This window comes from Sus scrofa, chromosome 1 (assembly GCF_054392235.1).
Source record: "Sus scrofa isolate SSC_HxYL_T2T_F1_AM1 chromosome 1, Sscrofa_HxYL_maternal_Yorkshire_Landrace_v2.0, whole genome shotgun sequence".
NCBI classification, from domain to species: domain Eukaryota; kingdom Metazoa; phylum Chordata; class Mammalia; order Artiodactyla; family Suidae; genus Sus; species Sus scrofa.
The window spans coordinates 266405954-266432630 of NC_139383.1; the positions used below are offsets into that span (position 1 = coordinate 266405954).

Genomic DNA, 26677 nt, shown 5'->3' on the forward strand with positions numbered 1-26677 from the left:
TGATCACAGAGAGCAGCCAATCAATCCAAACAACCCAACCACAGCCCACAACCCCAACAGCAAAAAAAGTCTAAGTGAGCAGGATTGAGCGGCTGCGTCGCACCTGGGACCTCCATCCACCGAACAGAATCCCTGGGGCATGGGGTGTGATGGACGCCTCTGCTTTTTCACAAAGTCCAGGGGCATCCCAGTTTGCAGACTGGGTAAGCCTCTCTGAGGCCCAGCCTAGGGACGCCTCTGGGCGGCTCTGTGTGAATACCCTTCCCTCCTCCCTGGGGCGGGGACCACCTCCGACAAGGGACCATGAGGATTAAGTAAGTAGCTGGGCCCACTGGACACTGTCCACTGTTCAGGCACCTGCTAGTGCAGGCAGGGAGCTCAGTGAAATGAAGCCTAAATTTGATTTTGCTCACCTATTTCCAAAGGGAATCGAAACGGCCCATTCCTGAGATTGCAGGAACTATCACAGTGCCCTATGTGGTGTAGGGAAATTTGGGGGCTGGGAGGGGCGGGATTTGGCTCTGCTTCCAACTTTGCTCTTTTGGCCCCAGGGAAGCCGCATAAAAGGAAGGTATTTGAGATCTGCAGTCTTTGGTCTTTCTTCTGAGGTGTTCTTGGGGTTCTGGAGGTACCACTGGGCCAGGGTAAGGAGGCAGCACCCTGGGCCCACACCACCCTGTCCCCTCAATGGCCTCTGCTTTCATTTGTTTCCTTTAGGGGTTCAGACCAAGACTTAATCTGAGGAAAGCTCTCTGTGTCTGGAACCCCCTTGACCAGCGGTTCTCCTTGGGATCTTCACGCTGTTTCTGTGGTTTTACCTGACCTGCATGCCATGTGGAGATTTCTCCTTGCTGTGAAAAAAGATGCTGCCTTATACCTGGGGTCCCTGGCTCCTGCTCTCAGCCCTGCACAGGGCCTCCCAGTCTGCTCACCTGACTGTGGCTGTTGTCCCCGTATCTCCCCATCAGGTTGACACGGTGGCAGTTCTTGTACCAGAAAGCCCCCTTGTAGGACAGGGCGCAGTTGGTGATGGCCGAGTCCGTGTCCTTGTCGAAGGTGGAGAAGGATCTGCCGTTGTGGTAGGCCATGGAGTCACCTGGGGGAGAGGAGATAGAGGCTGAGAACCCAGTGGGCGCTTCCCTGTGGGCTGTGCAGGGCAGCCCCAGGTGACACGTGAAGGGCCCTGGTGTGGGCCAGAGTTAGGACCCAACGCGGGCCTGGATGGGACATGAGTGTCACCCCAGACTCATTTCTGAGAGAGCAGCAGAAGGTGTAGAAAGAGGGCTACAGGTGGCACCGAAGGGTCCAGCTTCAGTCCCATCTCTTTCACTCCCTAGCTCTGACCTCTTGCTGAACCTCAGTTTTCACATCTGTGCAATGGAACTGGCATGTCAATTTGATCCACCTCAGAGAGCTGCTGGAACAATGATGAAGGTGTACGCCAGGCAGGTAGGACGGCGTGCAGACGGTCGGGGGGGGGGGTTATTTTTATGACTGTCTTTGCATTCATGTTGTATAAAGGAACTCAGGGAGTGAGGTGGGACATCCGTATTTAATAATCGTTTGCTTCCCCACCCCCCGCCCCAATACAAGTATTTGGAGCACACTTTTAAAAAACTGTTTTTCCTGTATTTATTTATTGTCCATTCATTTATTCATTAACTGACACTCATTTACCTGCTTCTTCATGGATCCGTCTAGTACTTAGCAAGTTCTGGTTGCTGAGTTTTCCACTCTGCTTTGCCGGTTTTCCAGCGCTATCCTGAAACACTCTATGCTGAATCTCACCTATAGAGCCATACTTAGAACCAGACCTTTCAGATATTAGATGTCACGAAAGAACTTGTGTCTGGTATAGTTATTTTTCAAAGTGCTTATGGGACTGGTTTTCCCTGAGTCTTAGAAAGAAGCCCATTTACAGACAGTACTATATGGGAACCTAGTTTGTAATTTAACATATTGACTTTTAGGAGCATGTTAAGTGCCATTTCTTTCCGTGTCTCCTCAATCCCAACCGCAGCTAGTGCTGTGCAGAAACATTTCAGGACACCAAGGCCTCCTGTCCTGATGTTTCGGAGCAAGTTGTCCCAAGGACGGGGGTGCCTCTACCTGACGAAGCCACCTAGAGCGTGAGGATGCCCGCTAGTTGTTGATGATACAGGATGCTCTCCCGTGGAGGGCTGGCGAGGGCGCAGCCTCAGAGGAGAGCTCAGGGAAGGGCCTGGTGTGGCTCATTTTCTGTCCGGAAATTCAGAGAGAGATGGGCGGGGGCCACATTCCTGCTACTGGTGCCTTTGCTGGCCCTGTGACAACATCCCTCTTGCCTGAAGCCATCTCAACAAAAGAGGTATTTATTGCCAGGTAGCAAAATGTCAGAATTCTTTGAGGGACACAGGAATGAGAACAATTTTCACCCCTAGATCGCTCTGTTCATCACTGCCAGACTGATCTCTAAAGCCCTCAGTCTGTCCTTAGGCTTTTGGCAAATCTTTATCTGGAGACTTTTCCCAGTAGGGATGTGGTCTTTCAGGGCTGAGAGGTTGGGAACAGGAAGAAGAGCATTGGCCTCTTCTGTCTTCATAAATGTAACTGGAAGCGCCCCCAACGTGGGCAGGGCTGGCACGGGGTGGCCACACTCTTACACCTGATCCCCCTTGTTCCTAAGAACACACATCTGCAGGCAGACTTGCACCCTGGGGCCACCTTCCACCAGCTGTTACATCTTGGGCAAATCATGGAACTCTCTGAGCCTTCCTCATTTGCATAACAGCAGTGTCTTCCTGGAATGTTTTTTTGGTTGTTGTTTGTTTTGATGAGAATTCAAAGAGGGTAATACATGTGCAATGTCTGCAGAAGAGGCTGCTTACCTCATGGGTCTGAATGCATGTTGTTTCCTTGTTTATTTCTCCTTTAATGTGGAGCCAGAAACCCACACAAAGGCCATTTCAAAGTCAAATAAATCTTTAAACCCAAACTAGGTCATGTACCAGACAAGGGGTGAAGGACTGCTTGAGAGGGGGTGAGCTTCTGGTCATAAGGGTGGTAGGCCGAGGATGTGTGGGGGTGATTATCCTTTGCTCAAATGCAGGCCACAGACCAGCAACGCCACCAACAGTGACATCACAAGGGAACTTGCAAGAAATGCAGCATCTTGATCGCATCCCAGACATGCTGGGTCAGCCCATTAATAGGATCCATGAAGATTTCCCGTTGTGGCTCAGTGGTTAACAAACCTGACTCAGCATCCATGAGGATGCGTGTTCGAACCCTGGCCTCTCTCAGTGGGTTGAGGATCTGGCGTTGCCGTGAGCTGTGGTGTAGGTCGTGGATGTGGCTCGGATCTGGCTTGGATCCCGCATTGCTGTGGCTCTGGTGTAGGCCGGCGGCTACAGCTCCAATTAGACCCCTAGCCTGGGAACCTCCATATGCCGGGGGTGCAGCCCTAAAAAGCCAATAAGCCAAAAAGCCAAAAAAAAAAAAAAAAAAGATCCGTAGGTCCTATGTATGTAGTAAGTTGAGAATTACCAAAGTAAATGAGCATTAAGGCTCCCAAAAGATGGCTTTTCTCTCAGTCTAAAACTGGTATTTAACCTAGTTAAGAAAAATATCCGTCCTCATTGTCTTAATTCCCAACCTGCTCTATGTTTCTGTGACCAAAATATCTACCCAACTTTGTTCAGTTGTAGTTCTGCTGCGGTAGCACCTAGTAGGGATTCAGAAATATTTGTTGATAAATGGATGGACTCATAAAGGAAGGAATGATAAGGGGAGGAGTTAGCTGACAACACGGGAAGGTTTTGGGGTTCCGGGGCTCTGCAAACGGCTGTTCCTACCTGCTGTCCCGCTGTACCCCTCCACCTTCAGCTTGTAGCGAGTCCGGGCGTCTCCCACGCTGAATCTGTCATAGACGGCATAGGCTGTCTCCCCGTGGTCCCGCAGGTCCACCCGGAGCTCGTACTGCCCTTGGGCTGTGATTTTGCTCAGCGCATCCAGTCCTGTGGATGACAGGTGAGGGTTGCCAAATTAGTGCAGCAACCAAAGCTTCATTTCTGCTCACCCCGTGGGAGCAGCAGCTGGGTGTGTTCTAAAAAACTTTGCAGCTTGGTCTGCTCCTTGCTGCTGCAGCACCAGGCAAGACCTATGCAGTTTCTGAGCCTCAGGGAAAATTGAGTTATTAACCTCTTTGCCCTCCCGCCTCCTCAGCCTCCTCTTGTATTAGGAAGGTCAAAGGAGATAAGGTGGAGCGCATTCCTTTTAAACTCTAAAGCCCCTTGCAAGTGAAAGGCGGTGGGTGACAGGGACGGACCTGCCCTGGCCCAAATGCACAGACAGGTTGTTGGAAAGTGTGAGCTGCGCGGAGGGCTGGATGGTGGCACCGTGGTGTTGGCCTGGGAGATTTCAAATTGCAGCTCATCTCTTTATTGGCTGGATTCCCATGGCTGCGTGTTCCCTTGTGCACAATGGGAATTTGGCACCCTGGGGGGGTGCTAGAGGCTTAGAGCTTTTGTCGACAAAGGACTTAGCGTAGGACCAAAGTAGTGAGTGATATGAGTGAGGATAATTGTATAAATGGACCGGTGATTGACTCGAGGCTAGGCTTATTCTTAAGGCCTGGCTGTTAGCTCTCCTTTGATCTGGAGAATTTAAGGTCTTTTCCATTGAGAATGTGATATTCTCTGTTTACCACCAGAGTTTCCTCCTAATCCATCTCTCTCCCACATTTTGCTGTGGGTTAGGACAGATAACAAGGAGAGCAGACATGGGCACTGGGGACTCAAACAGGCAAGCTGTGTTACCAAGCCAGAATTCTTCTTTTAGGTCCCCAAATCCAGCAGCGTAGGCCTTCCAGTTTCGATAGAAATCCTCGCGTCCGTTTTTGCGTCTCAGGAACACCTATAAACATAACCAATGAATCTGGGTGTGCTTAAGCTATGGAAGGGAAGAGAAGACAGCTTTCTGAGAGGAAGAAGCATCTTCTGTGAGAAAAGCACCTGCCTCCCCCCTGTCCTCACCAACTTGCCGTGTGACTCAGGGCATGAGTCTCAAGAGCTGTCACCTGAAAACAGAGATGAGCAAGCCTGCCACCCAGCTTTGGGGGATTGTGATGTGTCAGCACAGGCTCATCCCAGGTGACAAATGCCCTGCACGCATGTGGGTGTTGACAGTGGGGGGAGCCATGCGTGTGGGGACATGGGTGATATGGGAACTCGGTGAACTCTGCTCAACTGTGCCGTCGGTCTAAAACTATTCTAAAAAATAAAGTTTAATAATTAAAAAAGTACTACCCGGCTCACATGGTAATAGTGATGAAATAATTCCTGTGATGCTCTTAGTGCAGTGTGCCTGGTAGGTGGCCCTTGTTAATTAATGAAGGTAATGGGCTCGGTGGCCACCGTCGTTTATAGACCACAGAGCTGTTTGAGGATCAAAGGAGGTAAATTATATGAAAGGAGGGGACCTGTTTTTTATCCTCAGCTTCTTTCCCCTTACTTGGTTTAAGAGACCGTTCCTGAGTGTCTCCACGTGACAGGCACTGCCCTGCATGTCCTCATGCACCTTAGTGGCAGAGGGCAGAGGGCACGGGAGGACCCCGCCTCTCCTCTGGCTCCATGACCCTGCCTGAGAGCTCTGGCGTCTGGCTCCGTGATACTCACGATCCATCCACCGCCGTCAGAGGTCATGTCACAGAAGACTTCCAGCTTCTGGGCTTTGTCGTTGTTCACGTAAATGGTGTAGAGGCCAGAGGTCGTGTCTCCATTCAGCATTGCTTGGGAGCAGTCCCTGGGGAATGGGTACAGGAGTCCGACTGCCAGACCAGAAGAAAGAGGGGCTCTGTCAGAGCAAGACTGGGGTAGGAACTTTCTTTTCATTTTTTTGTTATTGTTTTTGCTTTTTAGGGCTGCACCCGCGGTCTGGAGGTTCCCAGGCTAGGGGTCTAATAGGAGCTACAGCTGCTGGCCTACACCACAGGCACAGCAGTGCCAGATCCCAGCCGCATCTGTGACCTGCACCACAGCTCATGGCAACACCGGATCCTTAAACTACTGACCAAGGCCAGGGATCGAACCTGCAACCTCAGGGTTCCTAGTTGGATTCGTTTCCACTGCGCCATGACGAGAACTCAGGGGTAGGAACTTTCAAATTGCAGCTCGGGTGCTTGTTGGCTAGATGCCTTTGGGCAAGCAACTCAGCCTCTCTGAGGCTCTGTTCTCTCACGTGCAGGATGAAAAAAGAGCTATTTTGTGGGGTTGCAGTGAAGCTTAGAGGTCATGGATCTCGGGGACCCATTTCGATCTTTTATACTGAGGGAAGCCATCAATGATATCAGTGGCAGGAGAGGTGGGCTGTGTAAGGGCTGTGATCAGGCTGACCAGGAGCTACCTGGAGCAGCCAGGCAGCCCCTGAGGAACACCCAGGTCCTGGCCAGGGAGGTGGGTCTCTAGCACCCAGTGGGTGGCTCACTGTGGGTCAGGGCACTCTGTTAGGCTGGATGCATCTCAGTCTCTTCAGAGGATTCTGAAGCAAAGGCAAGGGGTCTAGTCCTGAACCTGCCACTTGATTGCCTGAGGACACTGGAGAAGTCACGTGACTGCTCTGAGCTTGGGGATCTGGGAGGGCTAACACAGAACGCAGTGCCTGGGAATTTCCTCGTGCAATAATATGGTGCAGAAAATTAAAAACATGATAGCAGTGGATGATCTTGCGGCTGGGTGCAGCAGGTGGGCTGGGGAACTGATGGTCGTAGCAGGTCTTTTTTCTGATCTGACCTCCTCACTGTACTTTACCTTTACCTGAGGTTGTATCATTAGCTGTTTTCTTATCTGTTTCACAGCCTTCATCTGAGAGCACTTTAGGGCGCACTCAGGTTTTTGTGCTCCTAGCACCTGGCATCAGATTTAGCAAAGAGGAGCTTTGGCGTCTGCACCTCCCTCAGCAGGTGTGTGCACAGTGACTAGAGTGCAGTGTGAAAGGCAGGAGGCAGCGCCGGGATGTCCTCTGTACATCCCAGGTTTGGGGCTCTCCAAAGCCCACTCCTCCCTTCCTCAGAAAAGGATGCTTCCTCTCTTCCACCAGTGGAATGACTCGCAAGTTCACCATCTGCAGAGGACATCCAGTGGTGGGTGCGGGGGTGGTCGCCTGGTCCTGGGACACCTGAGCCCAGATCTGAATCAGATTTCCATTATAACCCTGAGCAGGTCATTTAGTCTCTGGGAGCCTCTGTTTCCCACCAGAAAACCGGACTTGATAACCCTGGCCCACTGTACTACCAGCTCTGTGGGAGGACAGTTTGTGTTTTTTGTTGTTGTTGTCTTTTTGCCTTTTCTAGGGCCGCTCCTGCATATGGAGGTTTCTAGGCTAGGGGTCCAATTGGAGCTGTAGCCGCCAGGCTATGCCAGAGCCATAGTAACGTGGGATCCGAGCCGCATCTGCGACCTACACTGCAGCTCACAGCAACACCCAATCCTTAACCCACTGAGCAAGGCCAGGGATCAAACCCACAACCTCACGGTTCCTAGTCGGATTCGTTAACCACTGAGCCATGACGGGAACTCCCCAGTTTGTGGTTTTGAATATGAGCAAGCTTTGTATGTGCTGATGTGCTGAAGGAGAAAGAAAGAGACACGGAGCTTATGATGAGCCCTGACAATGGCTACCCACTGAGCTAGGAGTCAGATACGGTCCAAAGATTCTCACAAGGTCCTTGTGAAGCAGGGCCTGAATCCAGATGGCCCTCCTTCCCTTTCACCATGAGGCCTGTAACCTCCTGTACCCACATTCCTCCAGCTTTCAGTGAATAGCAGGGAATTGATTCCAGAAATTTGATGGAAAAATTTAAAGAAGCTGTCAGAGAAGAAGCAGAAGGTTGAAACTTTCAGTCTCACAACATTTTTTTGTTTTTGTTTTTGGGTTGTGTTTTTTTGTTTTGTTTTTGGTTTTGTTTTTTTGTGTTTTAGGGCCTCACCTGTGGCATGTGGAAGTTCCCAGGCTAGGGGTTGAATGGGAGCTGCAGCTGCCAGCCTATCCCACAGCCACAGCAATGCCAGATCCTTAACTCACTGAGCAAGGCCAGGGATTGTACCCGAATCCTCATGGATAGAAATTGGGTTCTTAACCCACTGAGCCACAATGCGAACTCCCAGTCTCATGGTTTGATCTCAAGGCCGGGATGCCGGCTCCCGTAGTCCCTTACTTGTGGTGAAGACGGTCTGGGACATCTTGCTCCTCAGGGGCCCATTCAGTGCCTGGATCCTGGCTGTGTAGTGGGTGGATGGGCTCAGCCCTGACAGGCTGTAAGAGGTGGTCTCTGGACCCACAACGACTTCCTAAGGGCAGAAGAAAAACATAATAGCTCTTAGCTACTTAAATCTTCAGTGTACAGAGGATGCATTCATTTATTCACCATCCATTTATCTCTTCATTCAGCAGAAACCCACTGAGTCCCACTCCGTGCCAGGCTCTGTGCTCCCTTTCGGGACGTCAGAGATGGTGAGAGTGCAGCCAGAGCAGGGCTCCCGGGGCCAGAGGGGCAGAGCAAATTCAGGTAATATGGAGGCAAGGACCTACCTCCAACATACTCCAGTTAGGGGAGCAGTGGAAGAGGTGGGCAAAGACCAGATTACAAGGGGCCTTAAATGCCAAGCTCTGAAATTTGAAGTTTATCATCAGTAAGGAATGGAGGTTGCTCAAAGTTTTTTGAAAAAGTGAATGGCAGGAACTCAGCTTCATCTGGTAGAGAAGGGCAAAGACTTAGATTTTGGCAAAGACCTAGACAAAGGGCAAGGATGTAGACTTTGGGATCCTTTAGGTCTGTGGTCCCTAAATGGCTCTTCTTCACATCCCCCTGGGAAGCTTTAAGATAAAACAATGCCCGGGCTCCATCCAGAACAACTGGATCATAGGAGCCAGAAGTGGAGACTCCCCAGATGTTTCAGATACATGGTCACTTTGGGGATCTCTTAACTGCAGCAGCTCGGGAGGCCACGGCCTGATGATGGCAGCTGCTGACCTGGCTGCCTCTGTTCTAGGACGGAGCCACCCAGGAGAGGCAGATGTGTATAGCAGCTGCAAGACCTATGCTGACTACTCCTGCAGCTTGTGATTGGTCACTGTGCTACCGTCCAGAGGAGGTGATTGGTTTCAGTTTTGCAAGAGACCCTCTCTCTTTTCAAACCCTCTTTCTAGATTCCATTGCCTGTGAGATTGCCTTTTCGCAGAGGACCTCGGTGTCAGGGATTGGGATTCAACCTCGATTCCTAGCCAGCCAAACACAACAGTGCTCTCTACAACCTGCAAGCACAGCTGACTGGGTTTAGGTCGTAATGAGTCAGTGTGGAGCCTCCAGAAGGTTCTCTGGCATGCTCACAACTGGAAGGGTGAAGTTGTCCTGACTTTTCCAGTGGGGTGGGGGGAGTATAGTTTCAGGAAGTGGAGAGGTCGCCCTCGCTCCATAATTTGTTGGTGGCAGAGGATGGCCCTGCATTTCCTGTCTCCTAACATCCTATCAGGATTCTTTCCTCCTCTACTAGGCTGATTTTCTTGAGTGACACAGATAAAGCTGGGGATTGGATATTCAGAGAAGTATACCCAGGAATGCCCATTTGATACCAGTGACCCAGTGACCTTGTGTGGCCCCCAGGTGTGGTCCTTGGGAAGGATCAGATACAAAGCTGGGCTCCTTGAATTACTTGGGGATACAATTACCTATCGGCTTTCTCAGCTGCTGTGTAAAGTCGCTTCCTAAGCAATTAAGGTAGGTGGAAATGAGACTCCTGACTTCAGGTAAACAGTGAACCCTAGAATGCCTAGAATGCCAGGGAACCCTAGAATGCCTGACCAGGAAGGGCCCTCAGAGACCAGTGAGTCCAGTGCACTCATTTTACAGATGCAAACACTGACACCCAGAGGAGGTGAAGGACTTGCCTCCCTTCTCATGGTGAGTTAGTTCACGGTTAGACCGACTCCCAGTAGGGCCATGATGGTCCATTTCTGGTTAACCATGGCATTTGAACAAGCCAGCTCATTTCTACTTGTTTCTGGGAGCCACGAGAATGAGAGTGAAAAGGATGTAGAGTGCAGACCCACAAGGATGAGGGGATGGCAGAGGAGACCGTGACAGGCACGTGATGTCGCCACAGCTTTGATGGATGGAAAGGGTGGGGTGGTGGTGTGACAAAGGAGGCAGCAGAGTGGAGAGGGGCTGGGAGCTAACTCACGGGTAAAGCCCGTTGGAAGCTGGTTGATGAATGCTACAGAGCCCAGCAAGTTCAGGAATGGAATGTATACAAAAACAAGACTCCTTTGAAGGCCAGGGTGGGGCATGGCTGAATAAAGGTTTGTTTAAAACGTTGTATAATAAACAGATCCCGAGTCTCTCCATCTCCAACAGTCTGTTGACTGTCCTTCCCTGCCCAGATGGAAGGTTGAGCGTTCTTCTCTGGAGAGGCTCAGCCAGAGGAGACTCTGGATTCAAATCTATCAGGCCCAGCTACACGGGAGGCTTGGGTGCTGCCCTGGAAACTAGAGAAGTGAAGGTTTGTACACTGTGGAAGCTCCTTCTCTAGCTTGGCTCCTGGCAGGCTGGTTTCAAGGAGGCGGAGGATCCTCCAAGGAGACTGATGAGCTTGAGAGAAGAGGCTGATGTTTGGGGGCCCCCACCAAAAGTGCTGTGTATTTGCAGTGAGCGCCATAGTTGACAAGACCTCTCTGTGCAGTTAGGCCTCCCCAGCAGCGATTTCATTTTTGGCCCCAGTACAAGAAAGAGACCTACACCAAACCAAACCAAACAACAGCAAACCAGGAACGGGACCTCAGAGGGAACACTATGCAGGTTGTAGAATAAACTGTCAGGAACATAGCTTCTTAGAGATAAAGAGAAGATACACAGAATGCAAACAAAGATCAATGTGCAGAAAATAAGTGAATGATCTTGGAAATGTAAAAGATGATGACCAAAATTATAAAAATTCAGTAACAAGTTTAGAAGGTAAAGGTTAGAAAATTTCTTTCACTGGTGTGACAATATAAAGTTATTTCCAGTTAAAAAGTGAAAGAAAACAATCACGGGTAGAGAATATAAACATTGACTGCTGTAAGCAGTTGATGTCATAAGAACACGGTGACACTTAGTTCAGTATATAATGGAAAGTGCCATCTGCGCTATCATATATAAACAGCAAAACGCACGAGAAGCTTTTGGCCTTGGCTCAATAAAACATTAAAGGACAAAGAACCCAGCTCCTCAAAGGTCCTCAAGGCTTGTGAGCAGGGGTGCTTGACCTTGGCTGGCTATCAGCACTGGAGTCTGGTTAAAATGGGACGGGGAGGCTGAAGGACTGGCACGGAGTCCAATTCCTACTGATTTTTTTTCCCCAGCTCCCCCGTTGCACTGGGGTGGGAGAAACAGCATCCTGAGAGTTCTTCCCTACTTTGAGGATCATGTAAATGTTTTAACTAGCAGTTGGGGGCAGGTTGTTTAGGTTCTTCAAAATACCTTGAGTGTACCGTCAACAGATTCATACACCAGTAGATAACCAGTGACGGATGCCCGGGGAGGTCTCCAGGTGAGAAGGGCTGTTTCCGACTGAACCTCTGTAGCAGTCAGGTCTCTTGGAGAATCGAGATCTGGAGAAGATAAGACATGTGATAGCAAATGAGTGAGCATGTGTAGGACAAAAGTCTCCCACTGGGTACCAGAAGGCATGGGTTCAAGTCTTTCCCCCAGCATTGACCTGTACGACCTTGGGCGAAAGCTTCCGGTCTGTGAAAGAAGAGGTTGACTCCTATGACCTTCAGAGGACACAGCCTCGCTGTGGTTCATATCATCCTAAGGGCCACCTTTTCCTGAGCCCAGTGTGATCTCCATTGGCTTTGGTTGGATTTGGGGAGAAGAACCCAACTGTGAGCATAATGGCACCCCGCACCCCCACCGTTTCTGAAGAGGAGGACAGAGGAATGCTGGTGTTGGTGCTCACCCAGCTCAGAGGACAGGGCCTCCCCTTCTCTGCTTGTTGCAGTTTGTAAAAGGTCTTAATGTATAAAAACCCAGCAGCCATGTAGGAAAACTAGGAAAACCATTTTAAAATCTTTCTCTTAGAAATATTTCCCCGTCTAGAACATGGATCATTAAATACGGGGTTTAGGGCCAGTGGGGACTGGTTTTCCACTTAAAAAGCCCTCCTCTTAAAATCATTTCCTAGTCCGTAGAGAGAGCAAGGTCATTTCAGTTGAAAAGGAAATGCTGGGCTTCCGAAGGTCGGGACTGAGTGAGCACCGGGGACTTTAGCTGATGCTGATGTCAGCGCGTGGCAAGGATCCCACTTGAGAAACCAGAGTTGTAGAGGGATGCTGTTAAAGATAGAGGCTGTGGGTGGGCGTCTCCCAGCTCCCCATATCTCCGTACCTGTCGTGAACTTGGTGGTGATGGTTGAGCTCTTCTGGGGCCCTTTCTCTGCAAAGATCCTCAGCGTGTATTCGGTGGCAGGCTCCAGGTTGGTCAGCGCGTACTCCACCGTGTTCCCGGACACCGTGCGGGTAATTTCTGGCACTAAACAGGGAACATGCACACCGTGGCAGTCCCCGCTCCCTGTCTGGGCCATCCACGGACTTGGCCAGCAGTGCACACACCTTCTTCAACACAGAAACTTTGAGTAACGCTGCAGAAAGCAGGTTTGATTTCTGAGATGACTCATGTGCCTTTCTCCCTCTCATGGAGCCCTCGCTTCACGTACAAAGGATTTATCCTATGGAGACTGGATTTTTCCAGGCATCAAATCAGAAGGACGGGGGTTGGGAGACTTTGGCATACGGTGGTGCCGCTGGGACAGTGTTGCAGCCGAAGCCCCGGAACCAGCCAGAGGGGAGTTGCCCTAACACCTCCAAGCCCCAGCTGTTTAGATTGAATGGGTTCCATTGCTTGCCCTCCCCCCCCCCTTTTTTTCACTTACTCACACATCCTTTTATAATTTGCCAAATGTCAACTCATTAGGCTGAGGGACGACAAAAATCAGGTGGCACAGACACGCCAGAGGAGCCTGATGACTGCCTCTCAGTCTCACTGGGTTGGGTCTGATGGTGGACCCCAAACCATGGGGCCCAGGTGGCTGTATTTTCTTTCTAATCACAGGTGACCAACCATCCAGGCTTGCCAAGGACCAAGAGGTTTCCCAGACAGGGGACTTGTAATGCCAAAGTGGGAACATCTCAGGCAAAGTAGGACAACCTCGTCATCCTACCTGTCATCCATGACCGCCCCCCCACATACCTCTAAACTAGAGAATTTTCCAGGCCTGCACCCCCTGTTTCCATGATTCCTGTGAACTACACTCTGATTTATTTTAGGTTGGACAGCGTCATCTTCCCTGACTTGACAGCGTTTGCTCACAGGGAATATTTGAACATTAGAAAGTAGAAGGAATGAACCCAGGCAGCCCTCTAGCCCCACCTCATCTTTGCTCTGTCCTCCCTGGAACAGGGTTACCAGGGCCGAATGAAGATTTCCGGAGCCCCCAGCACAGACTCTGGTGCCCTCCCACACCGTCACTGAAAGTACAACAATCCTGAGCCATAAACTGTGAAACATATATACTTGGAGATTAAAACAACAATGATTTTTTTCTAGTCCAGCTCATAACAAAAGTATGGATTCATTCATTGAAAAGGAATCTCTCCCATTTATATTTAATTTTGTGTCCTGGTGGCCATGACTTGCTGGTGCCCGCCCCCACCCCACCCCTCCATCCCCCGCCACATGTCCAATGTGCCAGCTGAGTACATTAGCACAGATGGTTGCAAGGACAAGGAGAATAATTTCTGATTTCTGGATCAGATTTGCTCTAACTGGCTTCCTCTGTGGCAGCCGGGAAACCCAGGCTCCCCAGAGCCACCTGAAGTGGGCTGTTTCAGATTTCAGAGTCAGGCTCCTTCTTTGGAAGGAATGGGAGCTGCTGCCTGGAGAGGGTGACTCCCTCTGATGGCAGAGACCAGCAGGAGAGGAGGATCAGGCTGGGGACCGTGTCCAGCCTGGCTACACCCTCTGCTTCGCTTCAAATGACCTGCTGGCCTCCCTTGTCACCACCTGCATAGGCTTCTCCACAGCCACCCTCCCAGCCCTGGTCCCAGCCCTGTGAGTCTATACTGAGGTGGCAGTGGGGAGCCACAAGGACATTGCTGAACTCTGCCACATACCTCGGCATTTTTGCCACTGGGTACCAAGTGTGGCACGAAGAAGGGAGAATGCGAAGAGTTTATAGCAGGACAGACCCTCCTCAGACTGGGGAGGGCCTTGGACACAGCCTTACCTCTGTCCCCTGTGTAGGAGATGACATAATGATCCACAGGGGCGATGGCCGGCTGCCACATGGCCAAGGCTTCCGAGTCGGTGATGTTGGCTGTCACCAGGCCAGATGGGCCATCCAGAGCTGCAAGGAAAGATGGGGATGTGTTGGAGAGATAGGCCGTCTTGGGGAAGGACATCAGACCGCAGCCACGCTGCTGTCTACACTGCTCCTGGACTCCTGGGGTGGGACACAGTTTCAGTAGCATGAAAAGAGCAGAGTCCTGACCTTGGAACAGGAATGACCTGGGTTTGAGTCGTGACCTCTTTCTTTGCTGGCCAGGTCACCTTGGGTCTCTATTTCCCTACCTGTAAAATGGGAGTAATAATTCAGCATTACCTTGATTTGCATATGATAATATAGGTGGAAAGGTGCTGTATGAATTAGAAAAGGCTGAACACGTGACAAGGACTTATATTTATAGTTCACATCCCTTTTCCCAGGGGAAGGACTCACACACGCAGCTTCTCTGGCTCTGAGCAATGCCTCTGGTTAGGTGGCCTCTGGATAACAGGAGCCAGGCTCCGGGGGCCAGTGGCCCCAGGCTCTGCCTTGGCTTCCGTGTCGGGAGTCTGTGTGCTCATGAGTCATTTTCTTTCTCCAGACCTCACTCTGTTCAATTGTCACAGGGTGGCTGCTGTGAGGATGGACCAGGCTAGACAACGTGTGTGAAATGTGCGAGGGGCAGCACTCAGTAATTGCAGCTGTTAGTAATATGACTGTTAAGGCTCTTTGGAGTCTTTGATATGATTTCCAGATGGCTCGTACTGAGAAGGGGTGGATATGCACAAGGCCTTGGCCCTTTTAACTGACCACTGCTATGACCCAGCCTCCTCTTCTTAGAAACCAACCTAAATATGACTCGTCGCCGCTTTGGTTCACATTTATGACTCAGTTACTCCAGGACCATAGCCCTGGGGCGGCGGCGGGGGAGTGTGTGGGGGGGCAGCCATCATCAGCTCATTTGACAGATGAGGCGCCAGAGCCCCAAGAGCTGAAATGTCTGGTCTGAGAGCCAGGAGGTGGCAGAGCAATTTGGGGTGCCACACCATCCATTCTGAGGTCCTTCCTGTTTCATCTTGCATGTACAGAATCTCCTTTAACTCATGAGAGCAATGGGGCTTTCAGAAGAAACACATCCAACGTTTTCTTTCTTTTTTTTTTTCTTCAGTCTTTTGTCCTTTTAGGGCCGCACCCATGGCATATGGAGGTTCCCAGGCTAGGGGTCGAATCGGAACTGTTGCTGCTGGCCTACGCCAGAGCCACAGCAACGCCAGATCTGAGCTAAGTCTTTGACCTACACCACAGCTCACGGCAGTGCTGGATCCTTAACCCACTGAGTGAGGCCAAGGATCGAACCCTCAACCTTATGGTTCCTAGTGGGATTCGTTTCCGCTGAGCCGCAATGGGAATTCCACATCCAGCATTTTCAGTCTGTTGCTCTGGAGAACCCATGAATGAAAGATTTCTAGGGGAGGAGCTCCTGGGACCCCTAGCCTGGGGACCTCCATATGTCATGAGTATGGCCATGAAAAGACCAAAAAAAAAAGGAAAGAAAAAGAAAAGAAAGAAAGATTTCTAGGGGGAAACAAGAGTCTGTGTGGCAGGGTGGGCAGGACTTTGGGTTCAGATGGGAGGTTTTAATTGCATGTTAGCAACTCTTTTAGACTATTAGGATATTTTAAAAATTTCCTATGAGACCCATTCTTTGAATCTCTTAATGGATTAGGGTGGATAATTGCTCATATATCAAAGGATAAATTGTTTAGAGACATGGCTGCCTGAGAGAAATTTTCTACTTCATTCTCCTTCAGTGCAGTTCATTATTTCTTCCTCTTTAGAGTGTGCTCTACAAATCAGGTTATAATAGGAAAATCATCCTTTATTTTAGAAGAACACTGCTTTTGGAGTTAGACTGACCGATGTTCACATTTGCTTCCAGCATTTATGACCTGGCTAAGACATTTCATTTCCTCAGGTCTCAGTGGTTTGCTCTGTAAAATGGGTTGGATGATAGCTATGGGGAGTACATGGGGGAGGGTTTAGTCACAGGGACTGAAATACAGTAGCTGCCAAATCAAGAGTTAGTTGCCTCATAGCTGTCACCTCGAATGTCTGTGAGAAGCACCTGCTGGGAAGGATGCTCTCCGTGGTCCTGGCACTATCAGGGGAGGAAAGAGGCGGCTTAGCTCTATAGCCATTTATATTTATAGATGCTATACATAGTTTCATGTCACTCTTACCGCATCCTGCCAAGGAAGCAGAATTGTACCCATTTCATGGAGAAGGAACCTAGAGCCTCTGGAAATTAACCGACCGCTCATGTGTCTTGAAGTGGCAGGCCTGGAACTTCCACCGGTCATCAGTATGACTCCCCAGCTTGTGCTCTTTTCCCATAATACCGTGGGAAATGGCAGCCCAGGGAGGTTGAGGACGCAGTCAAGGTTACCTGGCTCATAAGAGGCTGTGGATGGACCAGAAATGCTCCAAACCCCGCCCACTTTCTGCCGGAATTTCCTAAATTAAATCTTTTTTTTTTTTTCTTTGCAGCTACTGAATCGTAAGCAGAGATGCCGAAGGTGAGAAAACACTCACCCGTGGTGAGCGTCCCGGAGACAGGCTCGCTTTCCTCAAAGCCCTTCACGGCGATGACGCTGACCAGGTACTCCACTCCAGGTAAGAGTCTCAGCAGCCTGGTCTGAGTCTTAGTCCCGTCCACAGTTACCACTGAGGGGGCACCTGGAAGACAGGGAAAGCGGGATGGGGATGCTGCGCCGCCCTGAACCCTAGGCACCATCGCCCCAAGAGCAGTGGATCGGACTTGGCAGTGAAACTCCATCTTCATCCAATACCATTTTCTTGACTTCTTTTCATGCAATCCTACCCTCTGGCATTAGAGAGGAGGTTTTGTATGATGTTTTTTCCATCCATGCATATGCCAAAACCCAAGCCAGGGGAGGGAAAAACATGAGGTCACAATGTGCTAAAAATGGCAAATTTCCATTCAGTAGAGAGCTGGCATATTGTGCGGAGTTGATGGATCTATTTTTTTCCCACAAAGAATATGGGACGCTCATGATGTAATGTATATCCGATGTGTCTAACCCATTGTCCTAGCTTAGGAACATATCGACTTCTCCCTTACTAACAGAGATTCTGCCATTGAAGAAGATGGTCATGGTCAAGTTCGTACTCTTGCATTTGTTAAAAAGTCCTAAATTTATAGTTCTTAGAATTTTGGGGCTGGTGAGGAACTCATATATCCGTTGGCCAACCTCCCCCCAGAGATGCGAGAGCATTTCTCTCAAGAGGTTATCAACGATCCTGTCTGTGCATGCTTCCGCTGACAGGGCGCTCCCTCCCTCCGGGAAGGTCTTTAGACAGACTTAACTCCCCCTCCCCCTGCCGTGGTCTCTATCACCGCCCCTGTGCTCTGGGCTAGAAGCCCGAACTCTGCTAAGTCACGGCTCCTCATCCTATGTTGGGACAGATTTTGGGACCCACAGGCAAAGCCTCAGGTGAAGACCAGCTTTGCAGATGAGCTTTCTTCAAAGAGAGACAGGCCAGTGGATTTAGCCTCTTCTGCCGTTGTGTGAAAACAGTATTGGGGATCTCTTGCTCACAGAATATAAGGAGGGCAAGACTGAGAAAAATCTTCATGACAGGACGCTTCACAAAACAGTTTCTTCCAAGGGTCTCGTAGCACTTTACAAATGAAGTCTGTCTAAGACAGCGTCAAATATAAAGAAATAGTTTTCTTTGGCCATGGAGGGTGGAGTCATCAGATCTCTTTACTCTTCCACTCAAAGCCTCCAGCTACCCCTGCCACCCCTCCCCAAGTCTCCTACCTCCTGTAATGGGCACATAGGTGATCCGGAAGCTCTCGACCTGGGCAGTGGGTACCATCCAGCTGACAGTGGCTGAGTTTTCAGTGATGTCTGAGAAAGTGATTTCCTTTGGGGAGCCCATGGCTGTCAAGGAGAAAGCACAGGAGAAACCCAGAAACAGTTAATGACCTTGCTCATGAAGGATCCTTCCAGAATTTCTTTTTCATAAAAACTCAGCCTCTGGTTTACATCCGAGCCAAGCCTTTAGGATGGAGAATGTGGTGATGTGTGGTCAAGTTGGGACTTGATGGGAACAATTGCTCTTTCATTTAGGTACAGGGCCCAGAGCTGTAGAGCTGCCATTTGGTTTCATTCAAGAAGACTGTTCGTACTGCAGCTGATGTCTAAGGCGGTGAGGGTAAGTGAATGGTTTCACAGCTTGGAATATGCCCTCCTTTGATTTTTAGCATTTTTTCAAATCTTTGCTTTTTAGTTCCTTTTATTAAATGATACCAAGACTTGACAGGTGTATGGTTCTTTGCAATTTATAAGGATTAACCCTCATTTAGAAACCACTGTGAAGTTACCATCGTGGCTCAGTGGAAATGAATCTGACTAGCATCCATGAGGACTCAGGTTCGATCCCTGGCCTCGCTCAGTGGGTTAAGGATCTGGCATTGCTGTGAGCTGTGGTGTAGGTCGCAGATATGGCTCAGATCCTGTGTTGCTATGGCTGTGGCTGTGGCGTAGGCCAGCAGCTACAGCTCCGATTCGACCCCGAGCCTGGGAACCTCCCTATGTCTCAGGTGTGGCCCTAAAAAAGCCAAAAAAAAAAAAAAAGCAAAGCAAAGCAAAAAGAAACCACTGTGAGGAAGGTGTGATTGTAGCCATTTTATAGAGGGCTAAACTGAGGTTCACTTCTCCAGTGAACATTCTTGTGATGTGACCTTTCTAAGTCCCAGGACTGGTCGACAGAGCTGAGCACAGCCCCTCGATCCTAGAAATAATGTTCACGTGGAAACCGACCTTGATAAACCCATCCCCAGAACTGGATGGCGGTTCAGAACTCGGAGGAGCAGCCTCAGGCCCATCGGCCAAGCAAACACCCTGTGGACAGCGGGTCTTCCTGCGGGGAAAGTCCCGCCCTGGGGACAGTTACTCCCCCGCAAACCCAGTTTCCTTTGGCTTTTCTCTGTGTATTTTTTGGCTTAGTTTTTTGCCCTCCTTAGCTGACCATGCTTAACCAGAGAATTCAGGAAACAATTTTCAGGTCTCCGGGGAGCTCATTTCCTCATCTTTCCCCCTCTACAACCCACGTGGACTATTAAGTTCCTAAATCAACAGCCCACTTGGGGGGAGTTTTTTCTCTCCATTTCTGGCTCTCTTTTCCTGTGGCATGCTCCTGTGACCTGGTGGCCACCCCCAGCCTCTGTGGCTGCCTGGGGATTCGCCCTCTCCTTGGAAAGCTTTGGAAACCTCAAGGGCTCTGGAGCCCGGAAGACCTTGATTGTCCAAATACCACAGAGAGGCTGGGTGGGCAACCTCGCAGTTCCCTGCATTTCTGGGCACCTCAACTGTTCCATCCTTCTGGTTGGAAAAGTGATGCCTGCCTTCAGGAACGGTTTGAGGATTAGCAGAGAGAATGGATGTAAAACCCTAGCATAGAATCTGGCACGCATGAGAATTCACTAAACATACTCTCTCTCTCTCTTTTTTTTCTTTCCCATGTGACTCTTTCCTTCATGGGCCACCTGCATTTTAAGGTAGCCCCTAGGAAAGATCTAGATGAAGCCAGCTGAGAAAAAAACCCACTGAGTTATGTACACTCAGGCACTGGGGCTCTCCTGCTGTCAGCGTGGTCCACTCCAACTTCACTCTGACCATGAACCTCACCAGGGCAGGTCCTGGCACATTTTAGAAAGTATATCTTGTGGCCATAGCTCTCCTCTCTATATCTCGATTTTCTCATCTGCAGAAGGGCAATGTTATCTGCCCTGTCTTAGAAACTGTAAGAATTGGAGCCTTATCTGTCTGCACTCCTGGGGAACATCCTTGATAAAATGATAGCAGAAAGATAGCCATGTGTAGTCTGAAGAATGGCGTGGAATTCAGGGGCCAATGGTAATTTTAGACAACAGACCTTCTTGGGTGTGGAAGGCTGTCTGTTATTCTAGCATGTGTCCTTCTGCCATAACTATAGTCTATGAGTCTCTAGCACCACAGGGGAGGAGATGGTCGTGGGAGCCTGAAGGCTGCGCCTCGCAGAACAACTCAGTCAGACCTATTGAAAAGGCGAGGTCCTGCTGTAGAGCACAGGGAACTATATCTAGTCACTTGTGGTGGAACATGATGGAGGATAATGTGAGAAAAAGAATACATATATGTGTATGAATGGGTCACTTTGCTGTACAGTAGAAATTGACACAACACTGTAAATCAACTATGAAAAAAATACAAATCACTTTGAAAACAAAGTTGAGGAGACCCAGGAAAGGCAAGACCTTTGTCTTTCCACGTGGACTCTTGGTTTTCAATAAAAGTCCCATTAGGGAGATCTGGAATGCTAAAAGTTTTCAAGGAGGTTGAATAGAGAGAGGGCTTCTATCTGTTCTTTGCTTTAAATGTTGCCTCCTCAAATCTGGAGCAAATGTCTTTAATAATGTAGGCATTAACAATCATTTAAAAATTATTCTTTCCCTTCAACATATTTTTATTAAATCCTTAATATATGTGAGTCCTGTGCTAAGCTAAGGGTACAATTATTATAGCCAGTATGATTTAAGAGCAAGGATTTTAGAGTTACACTTGACCTGGGTTGAATTCCATTCTGGTCTTACCAGCTAAAAACACTTTAGCCCTTTAGGTCTCAGTTTGCCCATCCGTGAAATGGGGCTGATCGTGGCACTCACTTGGTCTGTCTACATCATGTGAATCAGTGAGGTGAAGTGTGTCGGTTGCCCTGCTGTATGTAGCATGAAGTGCATACTTTATAACTGGTGGTTATCATCTTTACACTTTATGAGAGTCAGAGCCTAAAGAGCCGGGTTCATTTAGAACAAGGATTACTGAGCGGTGGGTCCGTGTAGACCCACTGACCCAGATCCCTGGACACAGTGGTGCTGCAGCTCTGTGGTGTGGTTTCAAGTGCATCTGAACTGGAACTGAGTGGCGAGGCTTGGGGGCTGCCTGGCTGGGGAAAGTGAGGTGGGGTAAGAGGGGGCACCTTCAGAGTTGGGAGAAGGGCCACCGACAGCCTTTTTGGATTTGGAGGTGGAAGAGAGTGGCAGAGGTGTATATTTGGGGGTAGTGATGGGGGAGCTTAAAGAAGGCTTTCAGAGTCCTACCCCAGAGCTGGGCCCTGGGAACCTCCAGCAGAGAATGACGAAGTCATCTTACTCTGTCGTTGGATTTTGAACAATTTTCCATCTAGTCTGGGGCCCCTCCAGGTAGTACACAGAGGCGTGTTGGCATAGAACTCCCAGAGGCAGAGGCAAAAGAAGCTCCTGGCAAGCCTGGGCTCCCCAAAGGGGGACCACTGCTATTGTGAAGAAGTGGCTCAAAGCACAGAGGGGCAGAGGAGCCACTGCAAATGCAGAGACTGAAAGAGGAACAAACAGCTCATGGCCTTGGTCAGGACATAAATACACAGGGTATGTGGGATTATCTCTGAGGTCTATTAATAGGCAAGAAGCATAGGCACACCCCAATATGTGGACGAGTGGGTATGTTAACCACTGTGCCAAAAAAAAAAAAAAAAAAAAGGTTAGAAAGAGACCATAGATTTATGTCTAATCTTGTCTGCATAGAATATTTCTGCTGTGACACAGAAGAAAGGAGTAAGTAATACTGGCTGCTTCTAGAGAGAGCACCTGGGTGGCAGGGACAAAGGAGAAGAGAGGCTTCACTATGTATCATATCTTTAACTTTTGCCTTTCAAACCAAGCAGGCCATTAAAAAAATGCAATTTACACTAAATCACTCAAACATAATACTAACTAATATTGTTGCAATGAGCAAGGACACAAAATACTCGACATTCATGATCTGACATAAACCTCTTGGCTGACCTTTGAGTTGAATTCTGTCGGCCCGACAAGGGGGCAGAGGCTCAGAGGGGAGAGGAGACGTGCTCAGGCTGGCACAGCTGGGAAGAGGTGGAGCAAGGGTCAGACCCCAAGGGGTCGGCCCAGAGGCTGCAGGCTTACCCTCCAGCCACCCCTTCTGCCACTGGGCACTCAGAGTGGGCAGCCTGTCTGCAGGGAGCCAGAGGAGAACTTGCGGCAGCTTTTATAAGGAAGCAGAGGAACAGAACATGGCAGAGCAGGCTTTACAAGGAGGAAGGATGGAAAAGGACAAGGGACACTATGAAGTGATGAGGTGAATTAGACATCTGCGTGCTCAGGGGCCACCTCTCCTGTCCTTTCCAAGTACCAGAGCACATGTGCCACACACACACACAGACACACACACACACACGGGGACACACACACACACACTCTTCTTTTTGGCTGTGAACTACAAGGCCCCAGAGAAAGAAATCAAAGAAGGAAGGACTATCCTAAAGAACCTTTTCTTTTCTCTTCTTAAAAAAAAAGCCCATGGTTGCTCGGTCTCTTTGTTTTTGCTGTATGACGGCAAGGCCTCTAGAAAAAAAGATCAGCAAAACAAAATCAGTGATCAAAAGTAAACTTTCAAGAGCAGTGTTTATAAACCAAGGTCAAAAGCAGGCTCTGCCTCAGATCTGAAGTTTATCATGGGAAACCACAGGGAGGTGGAGACAGAACCCGCATCCCGGGGACAGGGTGTCTGTGTTAATAAGAAACAGGGTGTGTCCTCTGACTGAATTGCTGCCTGGATCTGAGTGGTTTCCTCCACGGCTACAAATACTGACTGTGATTTCTACAGGTGGCCTCTTGGAGGTTGTTCGGTCCTGAAACTTGGCATCATGAAATACTGCTCTCTGTACAAAGAGGAGAAGGAATTGGCTAGTGTTATGCTCTGTGCCACTCTCAGAGATGGCCAGCATGTATTTTCTTATATTTAATAGTATTAAAATACATTGATTTTTGGGTTCTACCCTAAATCTGGCTATGTGACCTTAGGCTAATCACTTCACCTTTCTGGGCCTCAGATTCTTCATGCACAAACAGAAGAGTCTGGGCTATATCATTTCTCAGGTCCCTTTACCTCTGCCTGTAGTTTTGTGATTCTTTCCGCTGGTTCCTCTTTGAAGCATCTGTCTCTAGAGAATGCTGTTTCTCTATATCCCTCAGGTACCTGAAAGAAGTCACCCTACTGTTGTAGGTTTTTCCTTTTCTCTGTAAAGAGTCGTGCTAGTCTTTGTATTATTATTATAAACAGTAGTGCTATTAACTGTCTTTATTCTCCTTGAAACAACTCTTTTTTTTTTTTTTTTCACTTTTTAGGGCTTCACTCACAGCATATGGAAGTTCCCAGGCTCAGGGTCGAATCAGAGCTACAGCTGCCAGCCTTCCCCACAGCCACAGCAACGCTGGATCCGAGCCATGTCTGCAACCTACACCACAGCCCACAGCAACCCCGGATCCTTAACCCACTGAGCGAGACCAGGGATTGAACCTACATCCTCATGGTTCCTAGTCGGGTTCATTTCCACTGAGCCACAAAGGGAACTCCGAAACAACTCATGTTGAAAAGGATTTTCATTTCTCCCTCTGGTGCCCGCTAAAGTTGCTGTGAGAACCACATGAAGAGCACCCTGCCCACCTTGCCAGCCTCCTCTTTTTCCCCTCCCGGGCACGGCACTGACTGTTCACACATAGCATTTTGCAAGTGTTCATCTTTGGAGGTGGAGGTCCCGCTTCTCCATTTTTCCCTACATGGTGCAAACATTTGACCAAAGACAAGGGAGTATATCTCTGGATAAAACACCATAATAGGCACTAGGAAGGATCTTTGGAATTAGAAAAAAAAAAAAAAAGATTGTAATAATTGTCTTAATGACAATAATGAAAAATGTTAATAGGTCTCTCCTATTGAGCCCTGGCCATGCGCCAGGCCTGCTGCTGTGGGCTTTCCATGAATTATCTCATTTAATCCTCACAACACTGTTAAGTGACAGCATATCCTTTTTGCCTAGAGATTTAGCCAGCGTGTCCCTGGTCACCCAGTCCTAGAATCAAGAGTCCATATTCAAACACAAGCAGGTCTGTGTCCAGAGCTCTTGCAATTTCCCAGCCCTGTGAAAAGAAGAGCAGTGAACTTTCCTCTGTTCTCTCCCATGTATATATACGGTACCTGTTGTCGCTATAGCACTGACTGGCTGGGACCGCTTTCCACTGCTTATTCCATAGAGTTCAATTTCGTATTCAGTGGCTTCTCTGAGACCTGTTATGTCCCTGGTACGTTCGGAGGCAAGTAGGGTTATTTCCAGTGGCTCAGACTGCTTTTTGGTATCTCTGATTTTGAGAACAAAACTGTCGAAAACCCCTTCATCAGCTGTCCAGGACAGACGGAAACCATCTGGGGTGGCATCTGAAACCAGAAGGTTGTCAACTTCCGGCTCGGCTTCTAGAGGAGGAGAAAGTGGTGGAAGGAGGAGAGAGAACATTATTCACCGGCTCGTGCAACCTTCTCTCCAGCGGGGGTGTCAGTGTGCAGCGGTGCCCCGGCTCTCAGAGATGGAAGCGTCCTGAGATACCGAAAGTCAAATGATTCAACACGAACATGTCTAGTAGATCTAGGAGGTGGGAGGCGGGGGGCGGGGGGGGGGGGGAAGAGATAGAGTTGACACATTCAATACAAGCCAAGTGGGTATTTGCATGTGTGAGTTTTGTCTAAAAGCAATTCTATAAATCCACATCTGGACTCAGCAATGGCCCCTCATGCATTACTAAACAAGTTCAAAGCCAGTAACTTGTTTACATTTGCTCTCTGTCTTCCAGTGGCTGAGCGCCCATCTTCTGTGAGACCTTCTTCTTTTCTTTTTGAAAAGACAAATAAACCAGCATTAACGATCTGTGGAGCTGTCTGTGATGATCCTGCTGATTATACTTCTCTTGATCCTGAGAAAAATGGCTTTTAAAATGTTATAAATGTTATGTTCTTTTTTTTTTTTTTTTTTTTTCTTGGAGCTGCTTTACTAAAGAAGGCTCCTACTCTTGACTGGCTTGCTTTTCTGTTAACCATTCAGTAAGTGTTCAGATGGTAGAACTAAGACTCTTGTGCTACCTACTTTAGACCTGAGGTATTATCTTAGATTGCCTCGACTAGACAAAACTCAATGCCAAGGTACATTTAGAGCTGAGTTTCCCAAAGTGTACTCCGAGCAAACCATTCCTGTTTGATCATCTTCCCCTTTAAAGATATCCATTGTCAAGGAAGTTTGGGAAATAATGTCTGGGTTAGTCTCGCTTGGAGAGAAACATGCACGTTAGGATGTTCCGTAAAGCCTTGTGGTCAAGGGTCCTATTAAACCATGTTTAACTCAGGGTTTCCAAAACGTATTTGAACTGGAACTTCTTCATCAGGTCGACCCTTTGAGTGAATACTCTGTAGAGTTAGTCATCTCTAGAAAGACTTTGGGAAACCCAGACTTTGGACTGTTAACAGTTGTTAATGCCGTACTTCTCTAGGAATTGTTAGGGTTGAGAAAATTATGGATTTAGCCTGTTGAAGAATCTCTATGACATTAGTGTTTACCAGTATACATTCTCCATTGGTTTTCCAATGACAGTCCCACCTGGTGAGTTTGTCAAGATCACAGATGAGGCTTTGAGATGACAAATGTAGTAAGTGTTTGAAATATACTCGTTGGCATATTTCTTTAGAGAAGGCTGAAATGTAGCTGGGGACCAGCCAGGATGCACACAGAGGAGGGTGTGTGGAGTAAGCACACAAGAGCTACAGACAAGACATAGTCAAAAGGATTCAGGACACCTGGTGGAAAATTTTCGACCTTCTCGTTTCTGGAGTGGGACAAGGGCAGTGCTCGTTAGAGACATAAGACAAGAGGTGGGAGGGGGACGTGAAGAACAGGGCACATCTATGGATTAAGTAGGGGACATGGACAAGGATGTTAAAACCACGGTGATCTCACAGATGGATTACATGGGAGAGAACCAGGAAGAGGAGAAAATGACTCTCTTGAGCCAAAATACCTGTAACAATCTCAGCCCTCAAGGGCTTGGTTTGGTGCCCCTGGGTGAAGCCAGAGACCATAACCTCATAGCCGATGCCGGTTATGAGGCCTCTAAGCTCCAGCTTCCTCTGAGTTCCTGAAAGTGTGAATTCCTGGGGGTCCAGCAGCTTCCCAGCATCCACCACCGTTACTAGGAAGCTGTCAAAGGCATTCTCCGATGCCATCCAGGAAACTGTGAACCCGTAGGGATTAATGTCGGAAATGGTTAGGTTTTCCAGAAGGGGCAGGGCCTCTGAAAGAAGGGAAGGATGAAAATGACTCAGGTTAGCAGCGCTGATTCTGCTGGGAAAGCACAAGTCTCCATGAACACTGATAGATAACCAATTAATCATTAAACA

The 26677-nt window shown here is 48.8% G+C and overlaps 1 protein-coding gene and 2 long non-coding RNA genes across 3 annotated transcripts in view; 2 read left to right on the forward strand and 1 right to left on the reverse strand.

Moving 5' to 3' along the window:
* LOC146407169 (uncharacterized) overlaps nucleotides 1–17009 on the forward strand; it is a 190738-nt gene extending 173729 nt beyond the window's left edge. Inside the window, exon 8 of the long non-coding RNA XR_014825993.1 lies at nucleotides 16884–17009. This is a non-coding gene — a long non-coding RNA (uncharacterized LOC146407169). The remainder of the gene's footprint in view (nucleotides 1–16883) is intronic.
* The window catches only part of TNC (tenascin C), a 96971-nt gene that overhangs the window by 3238 nt on the left and 67056 nt on the right, over nucleotides 1–26677 (reverse strand). The window contains 11 exon segments of the mRNA NM_214230.2: nucleotides 933–1096; nucleotides 3834–3995; nucleotides 4797–4893; nucleotides 5655–5806; nucleotides 8192–8324; nucleotides 11492–11622; nucleotides 12401–12544; nucleotides 14298–14417; nucleotides 16929–17072; nucleotides 18182–18304; nucleotides 24437–24709. Coding sequence (NP_999395.2) covers nucleotides 933–1096; nucleotides 3834–3995; nucleotides 4797–4893; nucleotides 5655–5806; nucleotides 8192–8324; nucleotides 11492–11622; nucleotides 12401–12544; nucleotides 14298–14417; nucleotides 16929–17072; nucleotides 18182–18304; nucleotides 24437–24709 — 1643 coding nt within the window.
* Nucleotides 18494–26677, forward strand: part of LOC102161373 (uncharacterized) — a 358117-nt gene continuing 349933 nt past the window's right edge. Inside the window, exon 1 of the long non-coding RNA XR_014825986.1 lies at nucleotides 18494–18578. This is a non-coding gene — a long non-coding RNA (uncharacterized LOC102161373). The remainder of the gene's footprint in view (nucleotides 18579–26677) is intronic.